Genomic DNA, 25,986 nt, shown 5'->3' on the forward strand with positions numbered 1-25,986 from the left:
AGCATGCCCCTCTTTTGTTCCTGTAACGCTCCTATGCTTTCAGTAGTATGCTTTCCCCAGTAAATACATGTGACACGCTGCTATCCTCAAGGATATTTTGCTCGCTTCCCTATCTTATACCTGGCACACATGATCTGCATTGTTCATGCATTCCACAATACCACGCTCCCCCTTCCATTTCTGCATTTCGGATTTTCGTGCTAGTCCCGCATTCTCGCGAAAAAAAATAGTTGCTGTGATTTATGCCCCAACCCTTGTATTTTCATCCCCTGACGTTGTTAGAATAATTAAATCAAGAGCACTTCGGTAAACAGTACATACAGGGTGCTCGGAAATTCCCCTTACAAACTCCTAGGGCAAGTAGAGGGGACTGAGTAGACAATATTTGGAATAGGAACCCATGTCCGGAAACGTTCCGTATCCGTGCTACAACCATGACAATGTGTCGGATGTGCCTGTGCTGGTATGCAACCAGGTAGGCAGTACATGACGTCAGAAGATCACCTGATAACATAAAGTGTAATCAATTATTACAACCATGTCAAATGAGGTGTTACGTAAGGTACAGAATTGAATGACGTGTGACTCAGTACATAATACCAACAAATTTATTTGGTAACAATGTCAAGGGAACAAAAAAGAAACGTACTATTCATTGATCACAATAACACTTGTGTCGACAGTGGAACGCAAAAATTTGTTTCTGTCTTCTGCATTGGATGTGTCGCATACGGCACTGCTCAACTACAACAGTGGCTCGATGTGAAGACCACCAACGTCGTTGCACACATTGTACCGACGTATCATGTTCCGGTGCACTCGCTCCATCACACCTGGTGCCCCGTCAATCTCTTGTGCAGCAACCCCTCTGTCTCTACAGGAGTCTTGTACACCATACTCTTCATACGACCCCGCAAGAAATATTCCAATGACGTTAAATCCGGCGATCGTGTGGGCCACGCGGTTGGACCACCTCGGCCTATTCACAAACAGGCACGTGAATGGGGCTCCAGGCAGGATACCGCGGCAGGGTAGACGTCACGTGCCATCAGGAGATCTTCTGACGTCATGTACTGTCTACCCGGTTGCATACCATCACAGGCACATCCGACACATTGTCATGGTTGTAGCACGGAAACGGTACGTTTCCGGACATGGGTTCCTATTCCAAATATTGTCTACTCAGTACCCTCTACTAGCCCTAGGAGTTTCTAAGGGGAATTTCCGAGCACCCTGTATAGCATACATGGGAGGGGGTATAAAAATTTGAAGGATCAACTTGATGGTACCGAGCAGAGGCGCAACATGGAGCGATGTGGACACTAAATTGTGTGCGTATTCAAAGTTTCATTGATACATAACATGTATTATTTAAATACATTACACAATCAATTCATCTATTTCACAATGAACCAACAGCAAGAATTACATAAATTGTCTCTCAAATGTGCACGCTCCCTTTCCTCAAAACAATTGCTCATGCATTTAAAACAAAATGAATTAAGACAAGTCTTATTTCTCTGTCTGGTTATTTACAATGCATTACAGAGAACAATGAAACATCGCGAACGAAGCGAGCAAGAAAATTTTTGGATCCAATTTTTTTGCAAGCTGAAATCATTGCATTCTCTCTTTTACAACTTTTGTGTATCCCCGATGGTGTAATGGTAACATCGATACCCGGTGGAGCCACATGCCACAGTGGTTCGGATTGTACTTTAAACTGTAGGTCCAGTCCCGATTATCTTTTCTGTGCGTAAAGTGGACTTAAAACCACAAATCAATCAATCAATTTTACAGCTAATTTTCATTTAGATGGTTCGGCGCCCAGCAACGGGTCTGAACTTGATAAGATGAAGAAAAGCAGGGATTGCGAGCGAAGCGAAATTTTATGAAAGTGTTTTTATTTTCATAAAATTTGAAGTTGTGGTCGGTGATTGCCCCCCTGCAGGTACACTTGGCCGTTAATGCTTGCCACCCCTAGAACTCATTTCCGACCAAGGTTGGGGGGGAGGGCGATCCCCCCCTCTGTAGTTGAGCCACTGGTACCAAGATCAATCAGAAGACCAAGATGAAACTGGAATGAAAATCTTAAGATGGACATGAAGGAATTTGATAAGGAAGATCATGAGTGGATAGATAATACCTTGGAGAGGACAAATGGAGCTGGAGCAATAAACCTTGGGGTTTAGGAGTGCCAGAAAGTTATTTTTGAGCGACAAGTCAGTGGTCATGGTTGTTTCACCACTCTGTCACCGACTTGTTCAAACCAACCGCTATGTGGTGCTAGTAACTTCCGTATTGGCCTTTGAAGGTGGCTGGAACAACCATGACCCTGAACATTTTCCCGATTCACCCTTTCGCGTTTATTTCGGTGTTGTGAATGGAATTGGTATTGAGCCGAGGCTTCGCAGTTTCTTGGTCTCGTCGCGACTTGACTCATCTATCTCGTTCTCGTCTCGAATTATATAATACAAACAACGTAACAGCGTATAAAGATTATTAAGACAAACAGCTTCTAATAACTTTCTTGTTCGACGCCTCGTTGGACGCTACGAACTCTCAAAAAAGGAAATTGTCCTCAATCAATGCAACCGCGTGTAGCAGATGCTCACAATTGCCACCAATGGTTGATTGATTGATTGATTTTGTTTATTTTACTCCGCTTATCTGCCACTTTTGTCCAATCGCGAAGATGAGGATGAGCGAAGACATGGTGAAATTGATCAATGGACACTCGCAAGCACCTATGGCAGGGCCGAGATTCGAACCCAGGTCCCCTGGCGTCGTAGCGCGATGTGCTAACCACTCCGCCACGGAGGCCGGCTTCAGTCACCAATGGTATGACTTTGTAACTAGTAAACAAAATTTCTACAAATGCATAAGGCAGTTATCTTCTTGCAGAACTTTAAATAATAAAGTAGATTTAGCTAGTTTGGGTTGTTTCGAGTATCATTTGGAAATATCACATACAATACCTCGCTCTTGGTGGAGATATAGTGGTTCAGACCCCACTTTAAACTGTAGGTCCAGTCCCGATTAGCCTATTTGTGCATAACGTGGACAACAACATCTCGCTCTCATCTCGAAATTGAAAATAGGGTTATGCAGACACGAAACTATTGCGAATATTTGAATAACAGCCAGACCAAACCACTCGAAGATTCACGTGAATTGTGTGTACTCTATCTACGGAATCTGTGAAGCAAGACCGCGCATAAAGGAGAGAAAGCAAGTGGGCATAGCGAAGCAGTACACGCTGCTGGAAAGCCTGGTAACAGCAGTCGCTTTTCCCCCTCCACACAATCACGTTCCCTCGCACTTGTTCATTGGCCGAGCCCTCTCGAGTCACTACTTGCGAAGAGACTTGCTTTCGTCTCTCGCTCCAGAGATTCCCGGGACAGACTATAGATGGAATTTTAAGCAGATGCAATTTTTCAGCATGTGAAATATCATAACGGTTTTTTCAAGAGCAAGGAAATTTCAAAGTCCGTAATTTCACCACCCCTTCTTTCAGGCATAGGCGATGTCTATTATAGAATCTAGTGTTTACGTATTCTCAACACCAAATTTAACCCACACGCAATGTTCCTTAATTTCGGCGTCTTCAAATGTCTTTGAACCCGGTTTCGCCCCGAAGCACGTAACGTTTCATCGTGAAGTTAACGCAATCTGATCGTCCCTGAGCGTGATAGGGCCACGTTAAGTTGTTCTCCCGCCAAGACATCGATCTGTTTTCGTGTTGTCGGCGATTTCATCAACATATCTGCCTAACGGATGAAATATTTAGCAGTAGTTGCACAGTGTCGATCTGGTTGGCTGACGTTTCTTTGTTCTGAACTCTGCTGAGTCAACGACGATCGAAACAGAAATCTCGCAAGTTTACGTTGTAGGTGCCTCTTGATAACGACTCTGATAACTAAGGTTTGTACAAAGAGCGAGACAGCCTTTTCTCAATTTCGAGGCGAAAACGATACAACAACATGTACGTACAATCATCGCCTTCTATACTCTGTCCCTGGAATCCCTGGAGCCAGTGAACCAAAACAAGTCTCTGAGCATGTAGTGACTATCTCGTGTTTGTTACAACCTGTCAGGTTTGCAGTGACGGCGCCAGAGAAAAGTGGCTGAAGGGGGAGCCGAGAAAATGTTGTAGGGGGACAGTCATATTAAAACGCACGAAAACCCAACCTCTAATTACAGACTGGAGACGATGTGCTTTTGTTTGAATGGATGGATCCATCGGGGGCCACTTTAAGAGGGATTTCCATTGACCGCTTTGTTTTTTTTTCCCACAAGTTCTATTCTATCATTGGAAATCTTTGATTTCCTCAAAATTTCGTCAGAATCTGTAACCCAACCAACTCCCCCTTGCGTACGCCATTGATGGGACAAAAATTTTCTATTTTTCTAAAAATACATATTGGTAAAGCCTTAAATGTATAATAAATATTGAATTAAAAACTAATATTATTGAAGAAAATAAGTAATACATATTTGTGAAGACATCAGTGGTTTATAAAAGCATAAGTACTTCTGTTTCGGCCCATAACAATGTTACTAAAACGGAATCCTCTATTGAGTCTTCTGTGGAGATGATCAATAGTGACTGCTTTATAAGGATGCCATCATCCATCAATCACTAACAGCGTTACTGATCGATCTTTCAGCCGATGTGGCACTGATATCGGAAAGGCATTTTAGAGCGCTACTTACAGAACGTGACCACTTGCACAGCACATTGTTCATGGACCAAGGTTCTCCCTCCCATCAGTGTTGCCACAAACACTAAGCAAAATGCCCCTTTCTTAAGTATACATAATTCCCCATTTTCATTGAAAAATTAAAATCGTGATTCCAAACGTTCATTTGGTTTTATTATTATTAGTTTATTGACTTAGAGAACATGAATTTACAAAATACTAGAATTAATGAAAAGATTTATGACATGAAATTATACATTATTATAACTATGTTAAGGTAATAACTTTAAAAGTAAATGTAAGGTGTGTATTGTTGACGAACTCAACGAGTTGGGTATCTTTAAAATTTCCATCAGTGTTGACATTTGCCCCTTTCCACTAAAGTTTTTACTGAATTTCCCTGCAGATAGGGAAATTGCCTTCATATGACAACACTGTCTTATGTGGCAACTCTGCTAACCCGTGGCATAGAAGGAGTTGGAGGCTACAGATGGAAGGCGCGACAAGTGCACTCTTGAACTCGCTGTAGCCCTTCGCTCGGTAGCCATATTGCAACTTCCACTATGTAGAGGCAACGTTTATTGTACAGAGTGTCTGAAAAGTCACGCAACCCGGTGTTTACGACCGTATAACGGAATAGCGAAGCGGAATGAGAAGAAACGCTTTCTGCCAAGAGAATGCCCTGTATATTGGAAACATTTAGAGAGACAAACATATGTAAGAACATGCATGTTTTAATAAGTAATAAGCAAAGTGTTGCCAAAGGCGTTTTTTTTTTTTTTTTTTTTTTTTTTTTTTTTTTTTTTTTTTTTTTGCAAATCGTGTGTATTGATGCACAGAACTCACTGAGGTAAATTATTGCAACATTTCACAATACCAACGAACAATTTGGATGGCCATCTATTGAATTTGACAGAACAAGAACTTTGACGAAGTTTCAAAAACATTGCTCAAGGGAATAAATGGGCTGTTCCAAAAATCGATGTTTTCACAATATTACGAGGGACACTAGCAACACTGTTGCTGTCACGTGTCACTAACAGACGTGTTTCACCTCAGGCTATCACACTAAGGCACTTTTAACGACAAAGGAGAAAGTTGGTTATTCTCGAACATATGCAATAAATTACATACACCTTGCAACCCTGAAATGTGGGTATCCCTACAAATTAAAGCAAATGTTCGAAGTGTCCACCATTTTCTTGGATACATAAGTTGGTTTCCTTGATCATGTTCTCAGATACCTTCCTGAGGGTTGCAGCACCGATATTATCAATTTCCTGTCTAATGTTTCGTTTCAGCTCCTACAATGTTCTGGGTCTCGTTTGGTATACTTTCCCCTTTAAGTAACCCCACAGAAAAAAAAATCTGAAGATGTTAAATCGGGCGAAGGATTGGGCCATAAATCCTTGGATATTAGACGATCACCAAACAATTCTCTCAGCATACGAAGAGATTCATTAGATTTATGGCAAGTTGCTCCATCTTGTTGTAGCCAAGCATCACGTTCGTCTTCTTCCGCGAGAGCAACGAATTGCATTATGAGATCCCCGTACACAGCGATATCCACTGTTGTCTCAAAGAATAACGGTCCCACAATAAGACGTCGCGATATTCCACACCATACACCGATTTTCGGAGAGTGTAGTTCATGCAACTGATGCGGGTTTTCTGTCACCCAATGCCTAGAATTTTGGCTGTTGACATACCCATTCAATTGAAACCAGGCTTCGTCACCTAAAAAAACTTTATTCAGTACATTGACACCATTTTGTCGAACGAATCATTGAAACCAATAACAGTAACGCAACCGTGCCGGGACATCCACCGCTTTCAATTCATGAACAACACGAACTCTATACGGGTAAAACTTTTAATTTCCGTATAGCCTTGTGAGCAGTTGACTTGCGTAAGTCCAATTCTGATGCGAGCTTCCGAACAGACTTTTGTGGCGACGTCGCCATTCTTTGTTCAACACGCTGCAGAACTTCAGCTCCTAACACAGAAGGGCGCCCTGAACGTTGCCTGTCATGTACTGACCCAGTTTGGCGAAACCTTTGCACAAGACGAAAAATTGACGACTTATCTGGAGAGGGAGTAGTCGGAAACTTGGTACTAAATGCTTCTCTTACGCCAGAATATGACGATGTTCGGACATATTCTTCAACAATAAACACTCTTTCCTATGTAGAATATGGCATTTTGAAAACACACACACGACGTCAGCATAAGTAGACACAATCTGGAATGCCGTTCGCGGCAAACAGCAACCACCTAAGGCACAGAAAACATAACAATTGATACACGTTCTTCTGTACCCACATTTCAGGATTGCAAGGTGTAGCTATATACGATATAAGCAGGGCGGATTTATATGTAGTAAAAATGTGCTAAATATGTAAATACATATTTAGTTATTTTCACCAGAATATGCAGTTAAATATGGACTTAAAATTGTAAAAGTTTACCTTTTCAATAATACAAGATACTACACTAGCTGCATAAAATACATATTGTAAAACAACCAGGCCCGGTTCTACCCTTAGGTCACACGGTCACGCGCCCCTCCATCCTTTATGTATCTACAAATAACTACAACTATAACAATTTACGCTTGTTTGCAACGCTTGTATTTTATTTTATTTGCTTTGCCGTGCGCACTCTTTAAAGGAGCGAAGACGGCTACAGTGGGTTGGACGAAACTTGGCAACATAGCAAGGGTCACATTCTGGCTGCGGACTTCCTGCTCCTCACTGCTTTAACATCATCATCCCTACATTCTGAGCTGTGGAGGACGTCCGCGGGTTTATGGGTGTTTTCATTGCGAATTGTCACAATATGGCTGAGACCCAGGACACCCACCTGGGGGGTTGTTTTTAGGTTTTTTTGCTAGATGGTGGCTGGGTCCATTTACCGTACCTTATTGAACAAAAGGAACTTTGGAAGAAGGATTCGGGGAAGTCTTGTCGAGGTTCGATGTACTTTGAAAAGTTTTCGTAAACTGGTGTTATGAGTTCTTTAGTGACGTGTTACCGTGCGCGTGAAAATAAAGCGAAATGAATCAGGTGAGTTAGTACAAAGTCAAATTTTAAATCACCAAGACCGATTGTTGGCCAAAGAATTAGGTCCGCCAAAACCACAGCTTTGCCTAAATCAAGTGTTCAAAGATAAAAACAGAGCAGAACATACAACAACAAAAAAATAGCTAATTCCCTCCTTTTTTCGTGATATACAAGAAATGAAATAACAACGAAAACTTTTCTAAAGTATTACAAATTTTTAATTTGATATAATTACATGCCGCTGGTATTACTTCCATTAGTTCTAAGATATAGTCTATATTTTGATTATGCCCTACCCCTTGCAGACCCCACGAGCCGCCACTGAAAACAACACAAAATGTGTTTTCATTTTCTGTTTCAAAAACAATGAATAACAATTTTTTTTGTTAGTGTGGAACCGATGCTTGAGCTCTCATATTCTATTGTTGACGTGTAAAACAGTCCGTTATTCGTAAGAAATTCACTCAACTCTTTTCGGTCATACGGGAACATGTACGTAGTTATTATGCCAATATGGAGTATTTGTTGAATGAAATAAGGAAATAATATGTAAAAATAACTAAAATATGTGAAAAATGAGCCAAATCCTAATATATGTGCGAATTTGGAAAATTGAAACGGAATTTTTCGAATCCAGATAAAGATAAAACAAAATATAACTGATTTCAGTTCCATACATAACATAAATGTATTTACATGCAAATACGTTCCCTGGATATAAGACTCAGTGCTACTTGGACATTTTATCAATAAAGCTGTGTGTCTAGAAATCACATGTCACATTTTCAATTTAAGTAGTATATGGGTGGAAAGCATTATGATGTTCGGTTGGCATCTGCCTTCTGCTTCTGAATTTTGCGCTTCCACCCGTGCAACGTAGATAGCGCTGAAACTGACACCTGGCGGGAAATGTGGCAACTATACTACTCGGGAGACTTTTGATTCGAACGACTTCAACGAAACATGAAAGCCATAGCAAGGACGTTTTCAGTGAGTGCGTCTAGGGGGTTCGGACTGCTCCAAAATGTCTTTCTTCTTTTGGAGAAGATTATTGTCAGTATGGGAATTTCGCGCAGATATTGTGTGAGTTATCGCAAAACTTAGTTTGTAAACACAATGCAAACATTAAACATGGTTAAACATTTTGGTAAGCATAAACCAAATATTTTCGTAGCTTTTTATAAATTCGGTAATTTTGACAATTCTTTTTTGGTAACTCTACAAGATTAACAAAATAATTTGTTGAGTTTTTTGTTTCTAATTTTTCACATCTTGGTGATTTTTGCAGTAGGTAATGTGTTTGAGATGGCGCAAAAAGAAACGAAAATGTTGCAGAAATGAATCCATTCTATTACAAGTAATAGGTGTTATGTATGTAGAAGGAACACCACTATGTGTACAAATCATTAACACGTTAATACTTCGTGACTAGTGCTCAAAAGTTCACGACCTAAAAACCTCGAAAAATGACCTATAGAATGACCTTAAAATTAAAAAAAATGACCTAAAATATTTTTTTCATAAATTACAAGAGAGTAGTTGAATAATTCAATAAAACCCATTGTTTGAAGGTTTAAACTACATTCTTATTTTTACTTGAAGGTTACATAAAATACACCACAAGGTTTTTCAGTATAATTCATTAATGTCCTTCCAGAGTCGGCCTTGCACTATGCAGTAGTCGGTCAGCATCTGAAAATACAGTTGTGTTTCGCGTACATCAAAAGATTATATTTTTTAAACTTGTAATTAATTTTACTGTAGAACCACAGATTAAAACGATAAAGTTGGCCAGGATGGGAAACTCAAAGTCGGCTTCAACCAAAATATTTCAAGTTTTCTGGAGGAAAAATAAATTTACCACATTTAATCATTTAATCCAATGCCAAAGAATTCAGTTAAAAATAATATTCTGCTTTTGCATTGACCGTATTTTTGATTAAGAAGACCATGTTAGGAAATTTAAATATGTAAGTTTTTCTAGCAAGTACCTTTAAAATTCACGAAACAGCAGGGAAGGAGCAAAAAACCTCAAAAATGATAAAAAAAAATTCAACAAAAATGACAAAATATGCTGACAAATGACCAAAAATAAAAAAAAGCCGTGAAATGCAAAAACAAAAAAAAAACGCAAAATGAGATCAAAGTTTCCTGATTATAACTGAAGGGAAACAGACTATTATCAGTAGTATTGCCCACGAGACGAGACTTTGGCCTGTCTCGTCTCGTGGAAATGCTGTCTCGTCTCGAAAATATTAGTTTGTCTCATGACACATGGTCAATCTCGGCTCGTCTCGAATTTTTAAAAGCCTGTCCCGTCTCGTCCCGTGGACAACACTAATTATCAGGTTTACCATTATCTTCAAAGCCCATAAAAAAATGATCGTTCATCAACTTCCTAGCCCTCCCTACTATATAGGGCCCGGGACTTTATGTCCTATAAAACTGTAAAATATGTATGTAATTACAGTGACGTGCGGTGAAGTCGACCCTTGGGGTAGCAATCAGTGGCGTGCTCAAGGGGGGTGGGGTTGGTGTGGGTCACACCCTTCCCCTCTTTAGGGCCCAGTATTCCTAACAAAAAAGAAGGTCAATAACAGGAAAAGATTGCAAAATGATGAATGAGTACTAAAAAAATAGTACACGTAAACCGAACCCACATTCGAAAATAAAATACCATTAGATTTCACCACTAAGCCAGAGATCCTGGGTTCGAATCTCGGCTTGGCCATGGGTATTCTTTTTGTGTGTCCCTTTATCAATTTTATCGTATCATCTTCGCGATTAGCCAAAAGTGGGGGAAAAGCAAAGTAAAATCAAGCAATCAATCAATGATTTGATTTAATTTTTGTTACTTAGCGTCGCTTTTTTGTCACATTTGGTTAATTGCGAAGATGATACGATAAAATAAATGAAGGGACAAACACAAAGAACACCCATGCCCAGGTCGGGGTTCGAACCCGGAACTCCTGGTGTCGTAGCGCGCTGTGATAACCACTCCCCCACGGTTGGTTGATTTGGTGTTTTTAAGTCCACTTATGCACAGAAACGAAACAGGTAACATAACACACTTTTTTGTAGTTTCTTCAATAATATTCATTTGGCTTTTTGAGTTCTGAGATAAATTTTTCATTCCAAATTATTTCATTATTCACTGCACAGTACAACACATAGGACAAGAATGCGCACTCATCAAGGGTTCGAATCCTGGCCTGGATTATTCATATGAGGTCCCTTCATCAATTTCATATCATCATTCATTCTCATTTTCGCGATAACCAAATGTGGCAGAAAAGCTAAGTAAAATAAACCAAACCAACAACAATATGAACACATGTTCTCTTGCCCAAATAAATGCATCCGTATTTATGACTGTTAGAGGCAAAGAGTAGTATATTTACATAAAACACTACTAAAACTAGAGTGAGAGAGAGCCCGAGCACATATTTGTAATTTAATCATTATATATTCCATACTTGAAAAGAAAGAAAGAAAGCATAACATTATTGTCTGCACATAACACGTTCCCATTTCATAAATAATAAAACTACCTGAGTTCTTTAGAGGATTTACAAAATAATCTAATGAGAAACCAATCCCCTATCTGTCCTATAGGAGATAGACCAGGTGAACCTGAAAGCCTGGGCTTTCAACCATTGCAGCGGGTGGCGAGGGGACAAGGGAGGTAGAGGTAAAAATCTTCCTTTTTCCTTCGGGCTGCCGTTTCTACCTGGAAACTGGTCAGGCGAAGAAAGAGCGAGCTAGGGTATCCAGCCAGCTTTGCCCGCGGATCGGACCGATGGACGAGAAGCGCGTGGAAAAGAAAGTGTTTCATATGAACTGTGGCTTTAACAAGACAATAAATATTGCGATTTGAATATAATTCGAAATGTGAGATTGATTGATCTATCTGTGCTAGACTAGCTACTCCTCAGTGCACGTCACTGTGTAATTATGTCATATAAATTGGAAAATATGTCATGAAAAATTACAAATATGTCAGAAAAATGCAGAAATATTCCCAGTAAAGCCAAAAATATGCACAACAGTACTCTCGAATTTCTCCCATACCCGATAGAGTAGAGTAGGGGCTGTAATGTACCTAATATTATTTTTACTTTTGACTGATTTTTGTGAAAAGCGAAAAAGGCAAAGAAATGAGAACGAAACTTCTTTACTTCCCGTGCAACAATGAGAGAGAACATTTTTCCTCAATAATGTTTGCATGGCTATCAATTGTCGGGGGGATAAAAAAGTGGGGTATTATATTGTTCTGTACTAAGAAAAGATGGCACCTTTCTTACTCCGTAATTTCCATATCCTGCCATCAACAATATGAACTATCCGTTGTGCTGAAGCTACGAAAAATAAATATGAAATAACCGATTACGTGCGAGAGAATTACGAAATTATACAGAAATATGTCTTATTACAACGAAATTGAAGAAATATGTTGTAAAAACGCGAAATTGGTGAAATATGTCAAAATATGCTGTGTCAAGTTTGTCTATTTCGGCTGATTTTCATCAGATATGTAAAGATCTCACCCCAATAATAGATTCGAAGCCAATTGAAAAATATGTTATAACATAAAGTCCCGGGCCCTATTCATGACACTCAACATTACTGTCACGGCAAATGCCGGAGAGCTCAAATCAGGATTGTTAAAGGTGAAAGAATTTTAAATAAATTCAATTCCGGTCCAGGAGAGAAAATCAGCCAGCGTAAATGGGTTCTGGACCTTAAAGAACCTTTTTATCTGTAAGGTATTTCAATTCGGTCCAGGACCATTTTTCCCGGATCAATTTAAATACGGTCGAGGAACTTTTTCCCCGGATCAATTTAAATACGGTACAGCAATATTTTTTCAATGAAACAATACGCAACTTGGACCGAATTTGAATTGTGCGAGAAAGAGATTCCGGTCCTGTTGCGGAACCCAATAGAACCCATTAGAATTTATGGACTCCTGGACCTTCAACAACCCTGGCTCAAACTGGGTGGACAAGTTGCGCCACGTGGAGTGCAGAATTTCGTGAGTGAAAGAATTACTTGTTCTGGTGTAAAAACTCGGCCGAAACGGAATCGAATGAGAACACACCCTTAGAGACAAGCCATTATTTTTAGGCTGCACCACGTGCACTTAGACAACTTCCATAACCTGCTCAAAAATTCAGAAACTGCCCTTTGAAGTTTCCGGTTGACGTGCAGCCGCGATGCACGCCAGATTGAACATTTATGCTTCGCAGGGTAGAACTTCGACTCTGGTGAATTTTTTACTTGGAAGCGTAGCCTGATTTATAAGAGACCATGGCAGGTGCAGCACGACGACCTCAAGGCGCCGACGTACATGCTCCTCAGACGAAATGGGACATTGAAGCTTACATGAAAGCTTGAATCAATATACATTGTCATAAAAATAGCCACACGAACAGCATCAATTATGGAATAAGGACAATGCGAAGGGAGTGAGTTGAAGTCACGGATTTGCCTCTCCTTTGTAGTCTATGCTAAGACCCCACCATGCTTATCAACGCTGGGAAATAGCAGGTGGAATGGAGGAAAGCACTTTGTACCCCAAAGTAATTCTAGATCCAGAGGGGCCACAATACTTTTCTTGTCATTCGACCTGTACTGCTGCCTCTTAGCAAGACCTGTTACGTTATTATCTGTGAAAACTAACTGAAAGATGGTTTTGTAACACATATAGTTTTATCTGGCTTGACTGTTTGTAAAATTTACATGAATAAACTCTATTGATATCTGAAATGGTAGTGTTTCATCTTCAACTTAGTTTATATCCCAACAAATACAAGAGCTAAAAAAAGATGAAGCCGTTTGTGATCTATACGTAAATCCTTGGATTTTTAGTAACATTTCCTCTAAGCCAGGTAATTTTTTTTTTGGAGGGGCACACGTGAAATTTTTCGGGGTCGGTTCCTCCCCGTTCCCCCTTTTAACGATGCCCCTGGGCGAAGGAAAATTCAGGAAGAATTTTAGGTGAAAAGGAAAATTTAATTTATGTTTCCATTATCATTGTGGTAACAACACAGTTAGTATGAACCTAATGTTTATTAATATTTAAATAAAATTTCAGCCACATTTTGCAAAATGTATAATTTGTTGTCAAAATATTCTTAATTTCTTATTATATCCTTATTTGTATACATTCATCAAATGAAATATTCCCGTGAATTAATGTTTCCTGTGAGTCAATATGAATAGTAAAAATGCAGCTATTACTAATAGTAAAATTAATAATAATAATTCATAATGTTTTGTGTTTGTGATTTCAACTTCTGTAAGATGAAGGGAAAATTTGCATGATAATGGGGAATTTTGTATCTTTAAAAGTTAAAATGTGCTTTCAGGTTTTTGCAACACTGAACCAACAACAACAACAACATTCTTATTGCTGTCTAAAATTTTACCAAGGTGTTAGTATGTTTTTCCTTTTTACATTGACTTCGTTCAATAACCGTGGTGCCGTCTCGGTGTCGGCTCGGAGAGTTATAGAGGAATTTGGTGTGATCCTATGACGAGCCGTCCAATCATATTGCAGCTGCTGTTCTAGAACTTTGAAAATACTCGATGACGGAAGCTGCAGTCCCTGAACATGTTCATTAGACAATAAATCTAGACCTGAACACAATGGATATAAGTGGGGTCTTGCCAGGAAACCCATGCTCTGTGCGGGGGAGCATTATCTTGTTTGTCAAATGACATTGACTTAAAATTACGGTAGTGTATGGCGACCTTAAGAGCATATGTTCATACGGAAAGGAACAAAATTCTAGATACATGAAAGTATGCCATTCAATTCATAGAAGGTCTTTAGGGGGAGGATAGATCACTGCCTGGATGTAGTGGAATACGTGTATAACTCCCATGATCTCGTCATTGAATGTTATGGGTTCGATTCCTGCCTTGGGTCCTTCGTGGATTTCATCTAATTTACATCCTTTCTAATTGTCACAATTAGCCAAAAGTGGAAAAAGAGTTACACCAAAACATAATACAAATTTCATCGTTAACCCTAGCTTACCCGAAGGGGGCTGTCATGCATACCATTTCTAATTTTTTGATTTTTCAACAGTGAATATTTTTTAGAGAAAGAAACATTGTTCCCGAGGGTATTCCAAATATTTATGTATTAAAGGGTGTTTCATAAAGTGCGCAGGTTTTAAACCGCTTGTTATTATCTTGTTTGAAGGTTGGCAACACTGTTCTTATCATTTTTGTTATCTCTTATCATTCCGATTATTAATTGAGCAATTGTTTTCTTTTTTCAGATGTTCAGTTCAGTTGCCATGGAACGGTTCACTATCGAGCAACGCGTCGTTATTTTAAAAACACATTACAGAAACGGGGAGTGGCCTGCTCTGGATACTGTGAATATGTGATTTCCCGTACTTTTCTATTGTTGTCGAGGTGCCAGGAATAAAGATCCATTAAGCAAACAATGCATAGCTACTGCATAGTCGACAGTTTATGAACTGTCTCTGCATAGCACTCATCGTTTCTGTAATGTGTTTTCAATATAACGACGCGTTGCTCGATAGTGAACCGCTCGATGGCAACTCAACTGAACATCTGAAAAAACAAACAATGCTCAATTAATAATCGGAATGATAAGAGATAGCAAAAATGATAAGAACAGTGTTGCCAACCTCCAAACAAAAAAATGACAAGCGATTTAAAACCTGTGCACTTTATGAAACACCCTTTACTTGTGTTCCTAAAAACATAAATGTAACGTGCAAAATTCACTTGGTTGGGCTATCACACAACCTTTTTTTATGCGTGTTATTCGAGACAACCATGACAGTGACAGTGTACAAGTGGTTAGTAATGGTGGTAAATTTTGTAACTATTATAATTAATATATAACTGCACCTATAAATAAACAAAAGAAAGCATTGGTGAAATAATAATATAGTTTTTGTGAGGCTTAGTGGATGATGAAATGTGTGTGACACATGCAATAATAATTGGTTATTCTTTACATTAATGATGGTTATTGTTGTAATTATTATAAGTGTTAAGTAAATTCACTTATATAAACAACAAAAGAAGAAGTGATTCGATAACAAAATTGTTTCTTAAATGGTAGTGACAAAATAAGTGTGGCCTGTGACCCCGCCACCCCCTGAGGTAAGAAAATTTCTCGCATTGCACGGGTAAGCTAGGATTAATTCGCAGCATCCTGAGTGTGAGTGAATCAACATGTTCCTTGCACCCTGTGCATTGTAAATTCTTTCCAAGGGTTGTAAGAAGGCGGGGGAGTTTCCTTGAAGCACGCAACCCGCTTGACCTTTCCTCACCTCCGAGAGTGGAAGGCGGTCAGCAGGGGCCGCACGAAGCCCCGCACGGCAGGGGTCACTGACTGGATACAGAAAGGGAAAGACGCATTTTTTTGATCACATCTCGTTACCTGCGATAACTTGTTTCCGCCACAACTGCATGCGAGGCTGATTGCATCTCGTATACATTAGGCCGGTACGTTTCCTCTCGAGGTCCAAGTACCTCTACTCCGATGCCACCCTCAGCGGCACGGTGGCTAGAGTGCAACGTGCTTCGAATACTCGGGTGCTAGAGTGGAATACAGATTCCAACCATAAATGTCCACTCATGGTCGTTCGAAACCGAATCCGAACCACTCCAATTTCAAAATTATTCCAGTATGAATTCGATGATATTCGAATGATTAATGCTGACCTCCGTGGTGGAGTGGTTAGGTAAGCCCGCTATGACGTATGTTGTCCCTAGTTCGAATCCCGGCATGGGTGCACTTCGTGAGTGCCCCTTCGTCAGTTTCATCATATCATCACTCATCTTTATCGTCGCGATTAGCCAAAATCGGAAGAAAAGCGACGCTAAATAACAAAAACAAATCAAATCAAATTCTCAATCTAATATCTAAGTCCTGAATCCTGAATGTAATATCGAAATCTCGAAGTCTGTTCTCTTCTCCGAATACCGAACCCTAGACCTGAGGGGGGGAGGGGGGAGGATCTCGAGTTCTGGATCAGTCATCCGAATCCTAAATTCGTAATCCTATTTCCAAATCTAAATTTCTGGATCCTGTTATCCAAATCCAAAATTCTGGATCCGATATCCAAATCTAGATTCTGAGTCCGTTATCCAAATCCATGTATTCGATATAAACATTCAGATTTGCAGATCCGTTTTCCGAATTCCAAGATCTGGTTTTGATATAAAAATCTAGATTTCTAGATCCGTTATCCGAATCGTAAATTCTGAATCTGATATAAAATCTGGATTTCTGGATCCCTTCTCCTTATCTCAAATTCGGAATCCGATATATAAATCTAGATTCGTGAATCCGCTAAGCGAATGTCAGATTTTGGATCCAATATAGGAATCTAGATTTCTAGATGCCGTTTCCGAATCCAAAATCATGAATCCTTTATAAGAATCGAGAATTCTACATCCGATATCCATATCCCATATCCAGAATCCAATACCCGAATCTCCAACTCAAATACTAGATCCGATTCTTCAAAAACAGTCATCCCTAAATCACATGTAAGACTTCCTAGAAATATGTTGAATAAAATATCGACCACTTGATCGCAGCCCTCCTCCACACTCACAAGTGCCAATCATTTGCAGTTCATTATCCGAAATATGCATGGACAGGTTCACGAAAGAGCACAGCAACACGCAACTCGGCTGCTCCAATGATGATTACCTTGACGATTTGTATTGTTCTTTTCCTGTATCCATTACGGCTTACATTTTAGGCACATTCAAAAAACATTCAGTGTATATACCTACTGGTATTTTTTGTGCATATTTATTTTTTGTATTGTTCATTCTTTACGTCTCTTCGGGCTTTTCGTTTCGACCACACAATGCACATTACTACCAAGTGGTATGTGTAGAACGAATCTACTCTGTAATTTTAGATGTGGTAGGGCACAACATTGACGGACACCAGGATGAAGAACTGTACTTCTAGATGCTACGAGACCTTGAAAAACGGCATTTTCTGTATTGGATGTATGCAACCACGTCGCACATATTCACGGTTTCAATTTTGGTCATGGATGTATGTCTTGCACTTACTCCACTTATTTAAGACGCTATTCTGCCTTTTTTAAAGGCTAATCGCGACAAATAAGAATGCATCATAAGTACGTTAAATCTATGAAAGGGCACTTGCAAAGGAATGCCCTTGGCGGAGTGGGTAGCGCAAGGCCCTTCGAAGCTGGAGATCCCATGACCGAATTATGGGCAAGGCATGCGTTTGCATCATCCTCATCGCCGAAACACCAAGGGGTGACCTTCTCTGAGGACACGAAAACGTTATCCTCCCTTGTAGTAATGCACCGTGGGCTGCATTTTTGAAGAATTGAGATTTTCTTTGTTATTGCATTTTGGAGATTACAAGGTGTTTACAATCTGTAATTAAATTGGTCAGTATTTGCTCAGTTTTTTGTATTTTGGTCAGTTGAGTCAGTTATTTTGAGCCTTTGACTAGTTTTCCACTAGTGATATCCGTTTCGGATGCAACGGATAATTCGGAAAGCGGAGAATCTGAATATCCTGATAGTACAGATATCCGGATAGAACAGATTTGATGAAGAATTTGTAGAAAATCCGTGTAGTGAAATACAAAAATAACGAATTAAAGAATAGGTGGATAGCCCGTAAAACGGATATACGATAAAACTGCCCGGATAATGCACGCATTCGGATATCCTGACATTTCGGATAATCAAAATATCGGAATAATTAGGATAATCAAAATATCCGGATAATTAGGATAATCCAAATATTTAGATAATTAGGATAATCAAAATATCCGGAAAATTAGGATAATCAAAATATCCAGATAATTAGGATAATCAAAATATCCAGATAATTAGGATAAGCCAAATATCCGGATAATTCGGATAATGCAAATATCCAGATAATTAGGATAATCCAAATATCCGGAAAATTAGGATAATCAAAATATCCAGATAATTAGGATAATCAAAATATCCAGATAATTAGGATAAGCCAAATATCCGGATAATTCGGATAATGCAAATATCCAGATAATTAGGATAATCCAAATATCCGGATTATTAGGCTAATCCTAATATGCGGATAATTAGAATAATCTGAATATGCGGATAATTAGGATAATCCTAATATGCGGATAATTCAGACAATTCGGATATCCGGATAATTCAGATATCCGAATAATCCGTGTAACCGGATCTCAGAATGCCCTATATCTGGTTATTTGAATTCCGGATAGAGATTTATCCGATATCCGTGTAAATTTTTTTCTGATTTAGCTATACTTAGTTTCCACCTCTGAATGTGTTTCAAGATGTCTGGATATGCGAGGTGATTGTTAACTTTAATCGACTTACAATGAACTTGTTCTTACTTTCATGGAAGTAGGGGGAAAAAGGGGGTGGTGGAATATTTGTCGAGAGGGTGCTCGTTCCCGAAATGCCATCGAAATGACAGTTCTCTCGAGCGGCTGTCAGGAACCGAGGCATTTGACGAACACGAAAAGGTCAACAGGTTTCATAGCTGAATGGCATGGCTGACCTTCGGATGAAGATCCGTGAAGAGTCCTGAAGCGAGATTACATGTGCAGAAGGTAACATTTATCACGTGTAGGTCATTCCCTTGTTTTACTGCAATGTTATAAGAACTATGTAGAATTGAAATAAAACTAACATTTTTTTTAAAAAATCTTTCTTTGTGTTAGAATTACAGAAGAAAGTTTACATTAACTTTTATTAATTTAATGTGGGAATGTTAAAATGATTGATTTTCTTTATTTTACTTCGCTTTTTGTGCCACGTTTGGCAAATTTGCGAAGATGAGGATGAGTGATGATATGATGAAATTGATGAACGGACACTCACAAACATCCATGCCCAGGCCGGGATTCGAACCGGGGACTCCTGTTAAAATGAGAGGTCTTGCAGGAATATCGCCGTCGCCATATTGGGAGCATATTGAGCACTATAGTTCGGGCCCCACTTTGAACTGTAGAATAAGTCCCGAATATCCTTCATGAGAATAAAAATGAATTTAAAAATAAACACGAGACAAGGAAATAAGTGTAAGGAGGACAGAGAAAAGTCGTAAAATAATGAAGGCAACAACTGAATGGCTCTTGAAATGGATATCACCCACCATTCCAAGTGCATGCCTTCTCGCCCTTGCGAAATGCATTCTCTGAGGATCAATTATGGTGTGCGAGCCGTCATAAAATGGGCGCTTAGATACGAAATAGTGCGATCTATTGATTAGCGGTGTACGAGTGTTGGATATCAGGCTATGCACTATATTCTCGCGTGAGCACTGCCTGAATAAATATCTCTAGCGCCATAGTCTGAAGGATCCGACTTTCTTCATTTCTTACTTTACGTGGCATTTCTGCCTCTACAGGATAACCATCAGCAGAGGTGGCAACTTTACATAAATATTGTGGTGGGGCAAGATTGACAACAATCGTTTTCTTATGTGTAAAGTATATAACTTTTGATAAATTTGGAGGGGAGGGGGCACAAAGGGCCTTAAACCGCAAAGTCTGCGCTTAAGGCTATCAGTGTTTGGAAATATATTTTTTTTAAAACGTAACTTAGATACAGTTGGTTTGACCAAAAGAGTAACTCGATTATAGTTATTGATTTTGAATTGTAACTCAGACTAACTTCTATCTTACTTAAATTATAGATCGTAGAACGTGTTGTATGAATGAATCTTTTCTCACTGATGGTTGTCTAAAATTAACAATAATATTTCATTACATTGTTAGAAACTTTAAAATAAACTCAGTAAAGAAATGCATCACAAAAGTTGCTATATATATATATATATATATATATATATATATATATATATATATATATATATATATATATATATATATATATATATATATATATTATTCCGTAGATCACACGCAGAACTCGAAATGCATCAAATCACGATTGATTTATTTTTGTTGCATCAATTGACATTGTTAGACATGCAGTTCTGGTTTATTTGAAGAGATCATATCTTATCTGTTTATTTGATGCATGTTATTAAAACACAGGGAACAGCGGTTGCTCAAATTACCCTTTGATGCATTTGTCTGTGTATTTTGAAGCACAAAGAGTGCATTATTAGGAGTTTATGCACTGTATACTGGAAAGATTTCGACCTGAAATCGACCACCCCCAGAATCAAATCAGGATCTTCCGCAAGGAAGTCGAAATCCCTACCGGCAGGACAACCGCAGCTTAATTTTCATATGATAAAAACTTTACAGAGAAAAAAATATGAAAAAAATGTTCAAAGATAGGTCATTGGAAGTTTTGTAACCTTTGAAATTATAACACCATTAAGCCTTGTTTCCATGATATGAAAAACTCAATATGCTGACCAAGGCAGAAATTTACAAAACATAAACTAAACGTAACGTTTCAACCTTCTAGCAAGGTCTTCTTCAGACTCTGCACCAAGTACAAATGAAACAAGGTACAAAACAGGAAGATCTCTTATATACACAAAAATCACTCCCCTCCAGACACAATATTATTAGAAAGTTGTTTCTGGATCATTCCAGCAGGTGGCCTTCCCTTATCAACTGTACTTTCACCTGACAGGTGATTTAACTAAACATTTCCTTTCACTTGGAAAGTGGTTGGACTCTTTTCTCACTCTCTTTTTCCTTTCTTTCTTTTCCTCTTCCTTTTTCTCTCCTCTTCGCTCTTTTCTTTCCACTCCTTCTAACACATTCTTCCATTCTTTGTTTATCTTGAGTCCCCCATTCCAGTTCATTGTGTCTTCTTCTCCTTTCTTCTCTATTTCCTTGGCCTCCTTCCATTTTCTCACTAGCACTCTCACTGTAGTAAACTAGGAAATGTTTAGCTAAATCGCCTGTCAGGTGAAAGTACAGTTGATAAAGGAAGGCCACCTGCTCGAATGTTCCAGAAACAACTTTCTAATAATCTTGTGTCTGGAGGGGAGTGATTATTGTGTATATATATCTTCCTGTTTTGTACCTTGTTTCATTTGTACTTGGTACAGAGTCTGAAGAAGACCTTGCTAGAAAGTTGAAACGTTACGTTCAGTTTATGTTTTAATATAAAATAAATTTCTGCCCTGGTCAGCATATTGAGTTTTTCATTTAAAATGATGTACTTATAATGGTAACACGTAGTCGTATCATAAGTTGTGTAAATTCGAGCGTTTGTGTTGCAAATAGTAAGAATATGAGTATTTCAAAATATTTTATATCGTTCCTAGTATATTTAAATTTGAATATGGCAATGAAATTTTACACCCACCTTCTGAATACGGGTTTTGTTTTGGAGAAGGGGGGAGGTAAATTCTTGCTTGATTTGTTAAAGGTACAGGTGCACTAAGATATATTTTGAACAAAACCTGGGCAAAATTAACAACAAAATGTAACCTTTCGAGGCGTCTTTTTTCTTTTAGAGTGTGTGTGTGTGTCAGGGAGGGACGACTTTGTGATTTCAACATTCTACTGTGTATGATAGCGGATGGGGGCTACAGCGTCTACGAAATTTTGAGAATATCAAAATTTGCAAATGAAAGGTGAAAAGAACACGGCAAAAACCAAAGTGGTAAATGCAAAGCCCCCTTAATCTGGCCTTCGATTACCATTTTGATCTTTGGACAGCTCCTAAAACGAAGGTTAAAAATGTTAATTACGACATATTTTGTTGTGCATCCTGTCCCCTCCCCCTCACCTTTACAATTCCAGTCGCCTCCGAAAAAAACTTGCGTACGCAAGTATACGTGTGTATGTGTCTGTATACACACACTATATATATATATATATATATATATATATATATATATATATATATATATATATATATATAACTGCTCTTTCTTTTGCCGCTATGCAACAATAGTACAATGTACCAACTTTTTTTATAGTGAGAAAAATAATAAACATAATTGTTCCTGTCAAATAAATAAATACACTGTTTTGTATGAATATAGGCCCATAGATATTTCAGCAGCTCTTATGATTAACATTTCAGTAATATCGTTCGTATCGTCATAGCAATTTGACTTAGAAGTACGCTAGAACCTTTCTGTCCGGAAAAATGCGATATGTGTGTGGACAGTGGAAGCACTGTCAAAACCTTTGCTTGATTTTTTCTTGGAATTCTTTTGAAAACTATCCTATTCAAATACTGTGTGTGATTTTCAATAATACTTATAATCAGGAGTTGAAAAATAAACGGCATCCTGTCGCCATGCCGCCAGAAAATTTTCACCTGGCGACTGAATTTTTAAATTCAGTTCTAATTTTATCGAGTTTGCTTCTGGAACCTTTTATTTTACAAAAATAACGAGTGTGTCTTTTTACTGTTTGTGTGTTTTCTGTAGCACATAAAAATGAGAATAATAAACATGCAATTATAAATGTTTTCGCTGTTTTTGGCGAATTTCAAAATCTGCAGCGATATGGTACAGTCGGTTATTGATTGATTTGCTTTATTTTACTTCACTTTTGTGCCACTTGTGGCAAATTTGCGAAGATGGAGATGAGTGATGATATGATGAAATTGATGAATGGACACTCACAAACATCCATGCCCAGGCCAGGATTCGAAGCCGGGACACCTGGCGTCGTAGCGCGATGTGCTAACCACTCCACCACAGGGGCTGGCTACAGAGTAGGTTATGTATTAAAAAGTATTGCATAGTCATTCATGCTGTTACCTGTTGAGCTTTCTTGATGAAGGCCGCTCTGGTGCAATAATTAATTACTTTTAATCCAAAAGTGTATTAATTAATAAATTTAACGTTTTAAGATCACATTTCAAAATGTGTAACTTTGAGTTCTGTTGGCTTTCTTAGCTTGTAATTAAAAAAAACTAACAAAAAAAACATGCTGGCCCCTGAGAAAGAAAGACTGGCGCCTGAATTACTTTCAGTTTTGTCTTCCCCTGCTCATATTATTATTATTATTATTATTATTATTATTATTATTATGTGCACGTTTATTGTTTTCAAGATAAATAAAGGGTGGGTAATGGGTATATATGTTGTATTTATTTAGGGAATGTGAATCGTTGTGCAGCACTCACCAATTGCTGGGGGATACGTACCCACATTAAGGGGAGAAAAGCCAAGCTTAATAGTGAGTAATTTTTATCGCTGTGCATTGTTATCATACGGTGCGATTTTTGCAGTGCTCTCTTCCTTACCTGGATCACGTCGAACTCCATGCTGCCGAATTTCACTTCTGATTTCACTTAAAACAACGGTAAACATACGCGAGACTGTACACTGGAGCATGTTCATGCTAGACCATACCGGGCCACGGCATAGTTCGGAATCTTACGGCAAGCACGCACGTTGCGCAGCGTTACCATGGCGCTCTTGCACAAACAGAGCGTTAGCCCTTGCACGATTCTTGTATTGAGGCAAGGCTGTCTCTATACGTGCTTTGAGAGTGACACGGGAACTACGATATCGACTCCCGCTTTCAGCAATCGCTTTCGCACTGTTCGAGCAAAGAAAGAAAACGAACTTCTGACGCTCAGAAGCACGTGGCCAAAAGTTTGCCCCGAACGGAGTGTGCGCACTGGCATTGCCCTGGTGTAATTTTTATCGCCGGATCGGTCGATCCGCGTAACGTTTACACGCGAACGGAAGATCTTGAGATAGTCTTGGAATTGAAGGGGAGGGGGAAGGGGGCAAGTGAATGTTCGTTCTGAACTCCGCTGACAAATGGTGTAAGGAACTTAACAATATAGGATCATGCAATTTCTCGAATACAATCTTTAAGTGAGTTTCGTTTCCAACCTGTTACAGAAATTAAGTGGTAATTTAAGGGGCACTCTAATTTATGTCTTATTGTTAGTCTAGGAAGATTTAGGTGTGCTTTCCTTTTTCGAAATCAATGTTAGTTTCCCAAAAATCCGCTTATTCAAAAACTCAGTATTAATTTGATAGCTTGAGACTTTATTGAAAACTTTTTTTTTTGTTTCCATATTCATTTATTTTTTAACGTGTTTTTCTAAGAGTGGTAGAAACGTATTGCAAACCAATGCTAACCACGTCGAGCATATTATATGAATACGTTGTTTCTTATCACAACATATTTATTTCTCCTATATATTGCGGATTTTGGTCCACCCTAATATATACAGCTATAATTTATGGTAGTATTTAAAATTATTTATTCCTTGAAATTCTTTAATTGAATATAGGTAAACTATTTTCCAACAGTAATCTTTTCGTTTTACGTTCAAATGCCACGAAACTCTCACATTTTGGTAACAAATTATATGAGTGGATGTCTGTCTAAAATGGTTCCTTTTTATATAGGAAGTTAGCCGCACTTTTGATGTTTCTATTTTCTTTTTCATTTTTGTCTAGTATTGCAATTATGAATGTTTGGTTCTTTGGATAAATTGATTTAGTTTCGTGTTGAAAAGTGTTTCAAGTATGATATAAATTTGAGAGTGTTAGTACATGGAATTTGTAGAAAAGAAGTTTGTGAATACACATTACACTTACGAGCCTCTATCTACAAGTTGGGTTTTAAACAGAATTTAAGCGAAAATGGAGCATGTCATCTTGTTTCTATTGAAATTTAGCCAGTTTTCAAATTTCAATGATGGCGGACTTCCAGATGGCCGCCGTGCTGGTTCTTCCCTTCCCTGTATCATGCATCGGTATGCCTTCTCATGTCTCACGATCCATAGTTGTTTTAAATGGGTGTTTCCATGCTTATGGGCCACCCTGTATATATATGAATAACATACAAATCAGTAAAGAATATAACCCATGAATGTCATTTTACAGCATTGTTGATGCGTGTACTACAGGGTAAAGTATTCATAAATCTGACTTCACCTCTGAATTCCTGGTGAAATTCTAGCCCAAAACCATACCACATATGCCCCCCTTCCCATTTAAAGAAATGAAGTTGGATCCAAGATGGCGGTCACCAAGATGGCGGACGTTGTCATGACATGCACCAAACAGTTTCCCCCTAGGCCTAACATATTACTACCATGACCAATTGCTGCAATCTATACTCCCTTTCATTTTATAAGGGGTGGTCAGGGACTTTTGACTCACCCTGTAGTTTAAAAACACTCGATTGATTTTAATATCTAAGATTCCAGAATACTTCTAATAGTACCTAATCATTATTTACACATTGATATAATAACACAGGTCAACACGGATTTTCC

The 25,986-nt window shown here is 38.6% G+C and overlaps 1 protein-coding gene across 1 annotated transcript in view; it reads right to left on the bottom strand.

The window, feature by feature from the left end:
* The window catches only part of LOC145996947 (uncharacterized), a 151,219-nt gene extending 126,947 nt beyond the window's left edge, over positions 1 to 24,272 (bottom strand). Inside the window, exon 1 of the mRNA XM_083133533.1 lies at positions 23,986 to 24,272. Within this exon, the coding sequence (XP_082989659.1) occupies positions 23,986 to 24,006 (21 nt within the window). The 5' untranslated portion in view covers positions 24,007 to 24,272. The remainder of the gene's footprint in view (positions 1 to 23,985) is intronic.
* Positions 24,273 to 25,986: the final 1,714 nt, after the last annotated feature.

Source organism: Lepisma saccharinum, chromosome 13 (assembly GCF_977018435.1).
Source record: "Lepisma saccharinum chromosome 13, izLepSacc3.1, whole genome shotgun sequence".
Classification (NCBI taxonomy): domain Eukaryota; kingdom Metazoa; phylum Arthropoda; class Insecta; order Zygentoma; family Lepismatidae; genus Lepisma; species Lepisma saccharinum.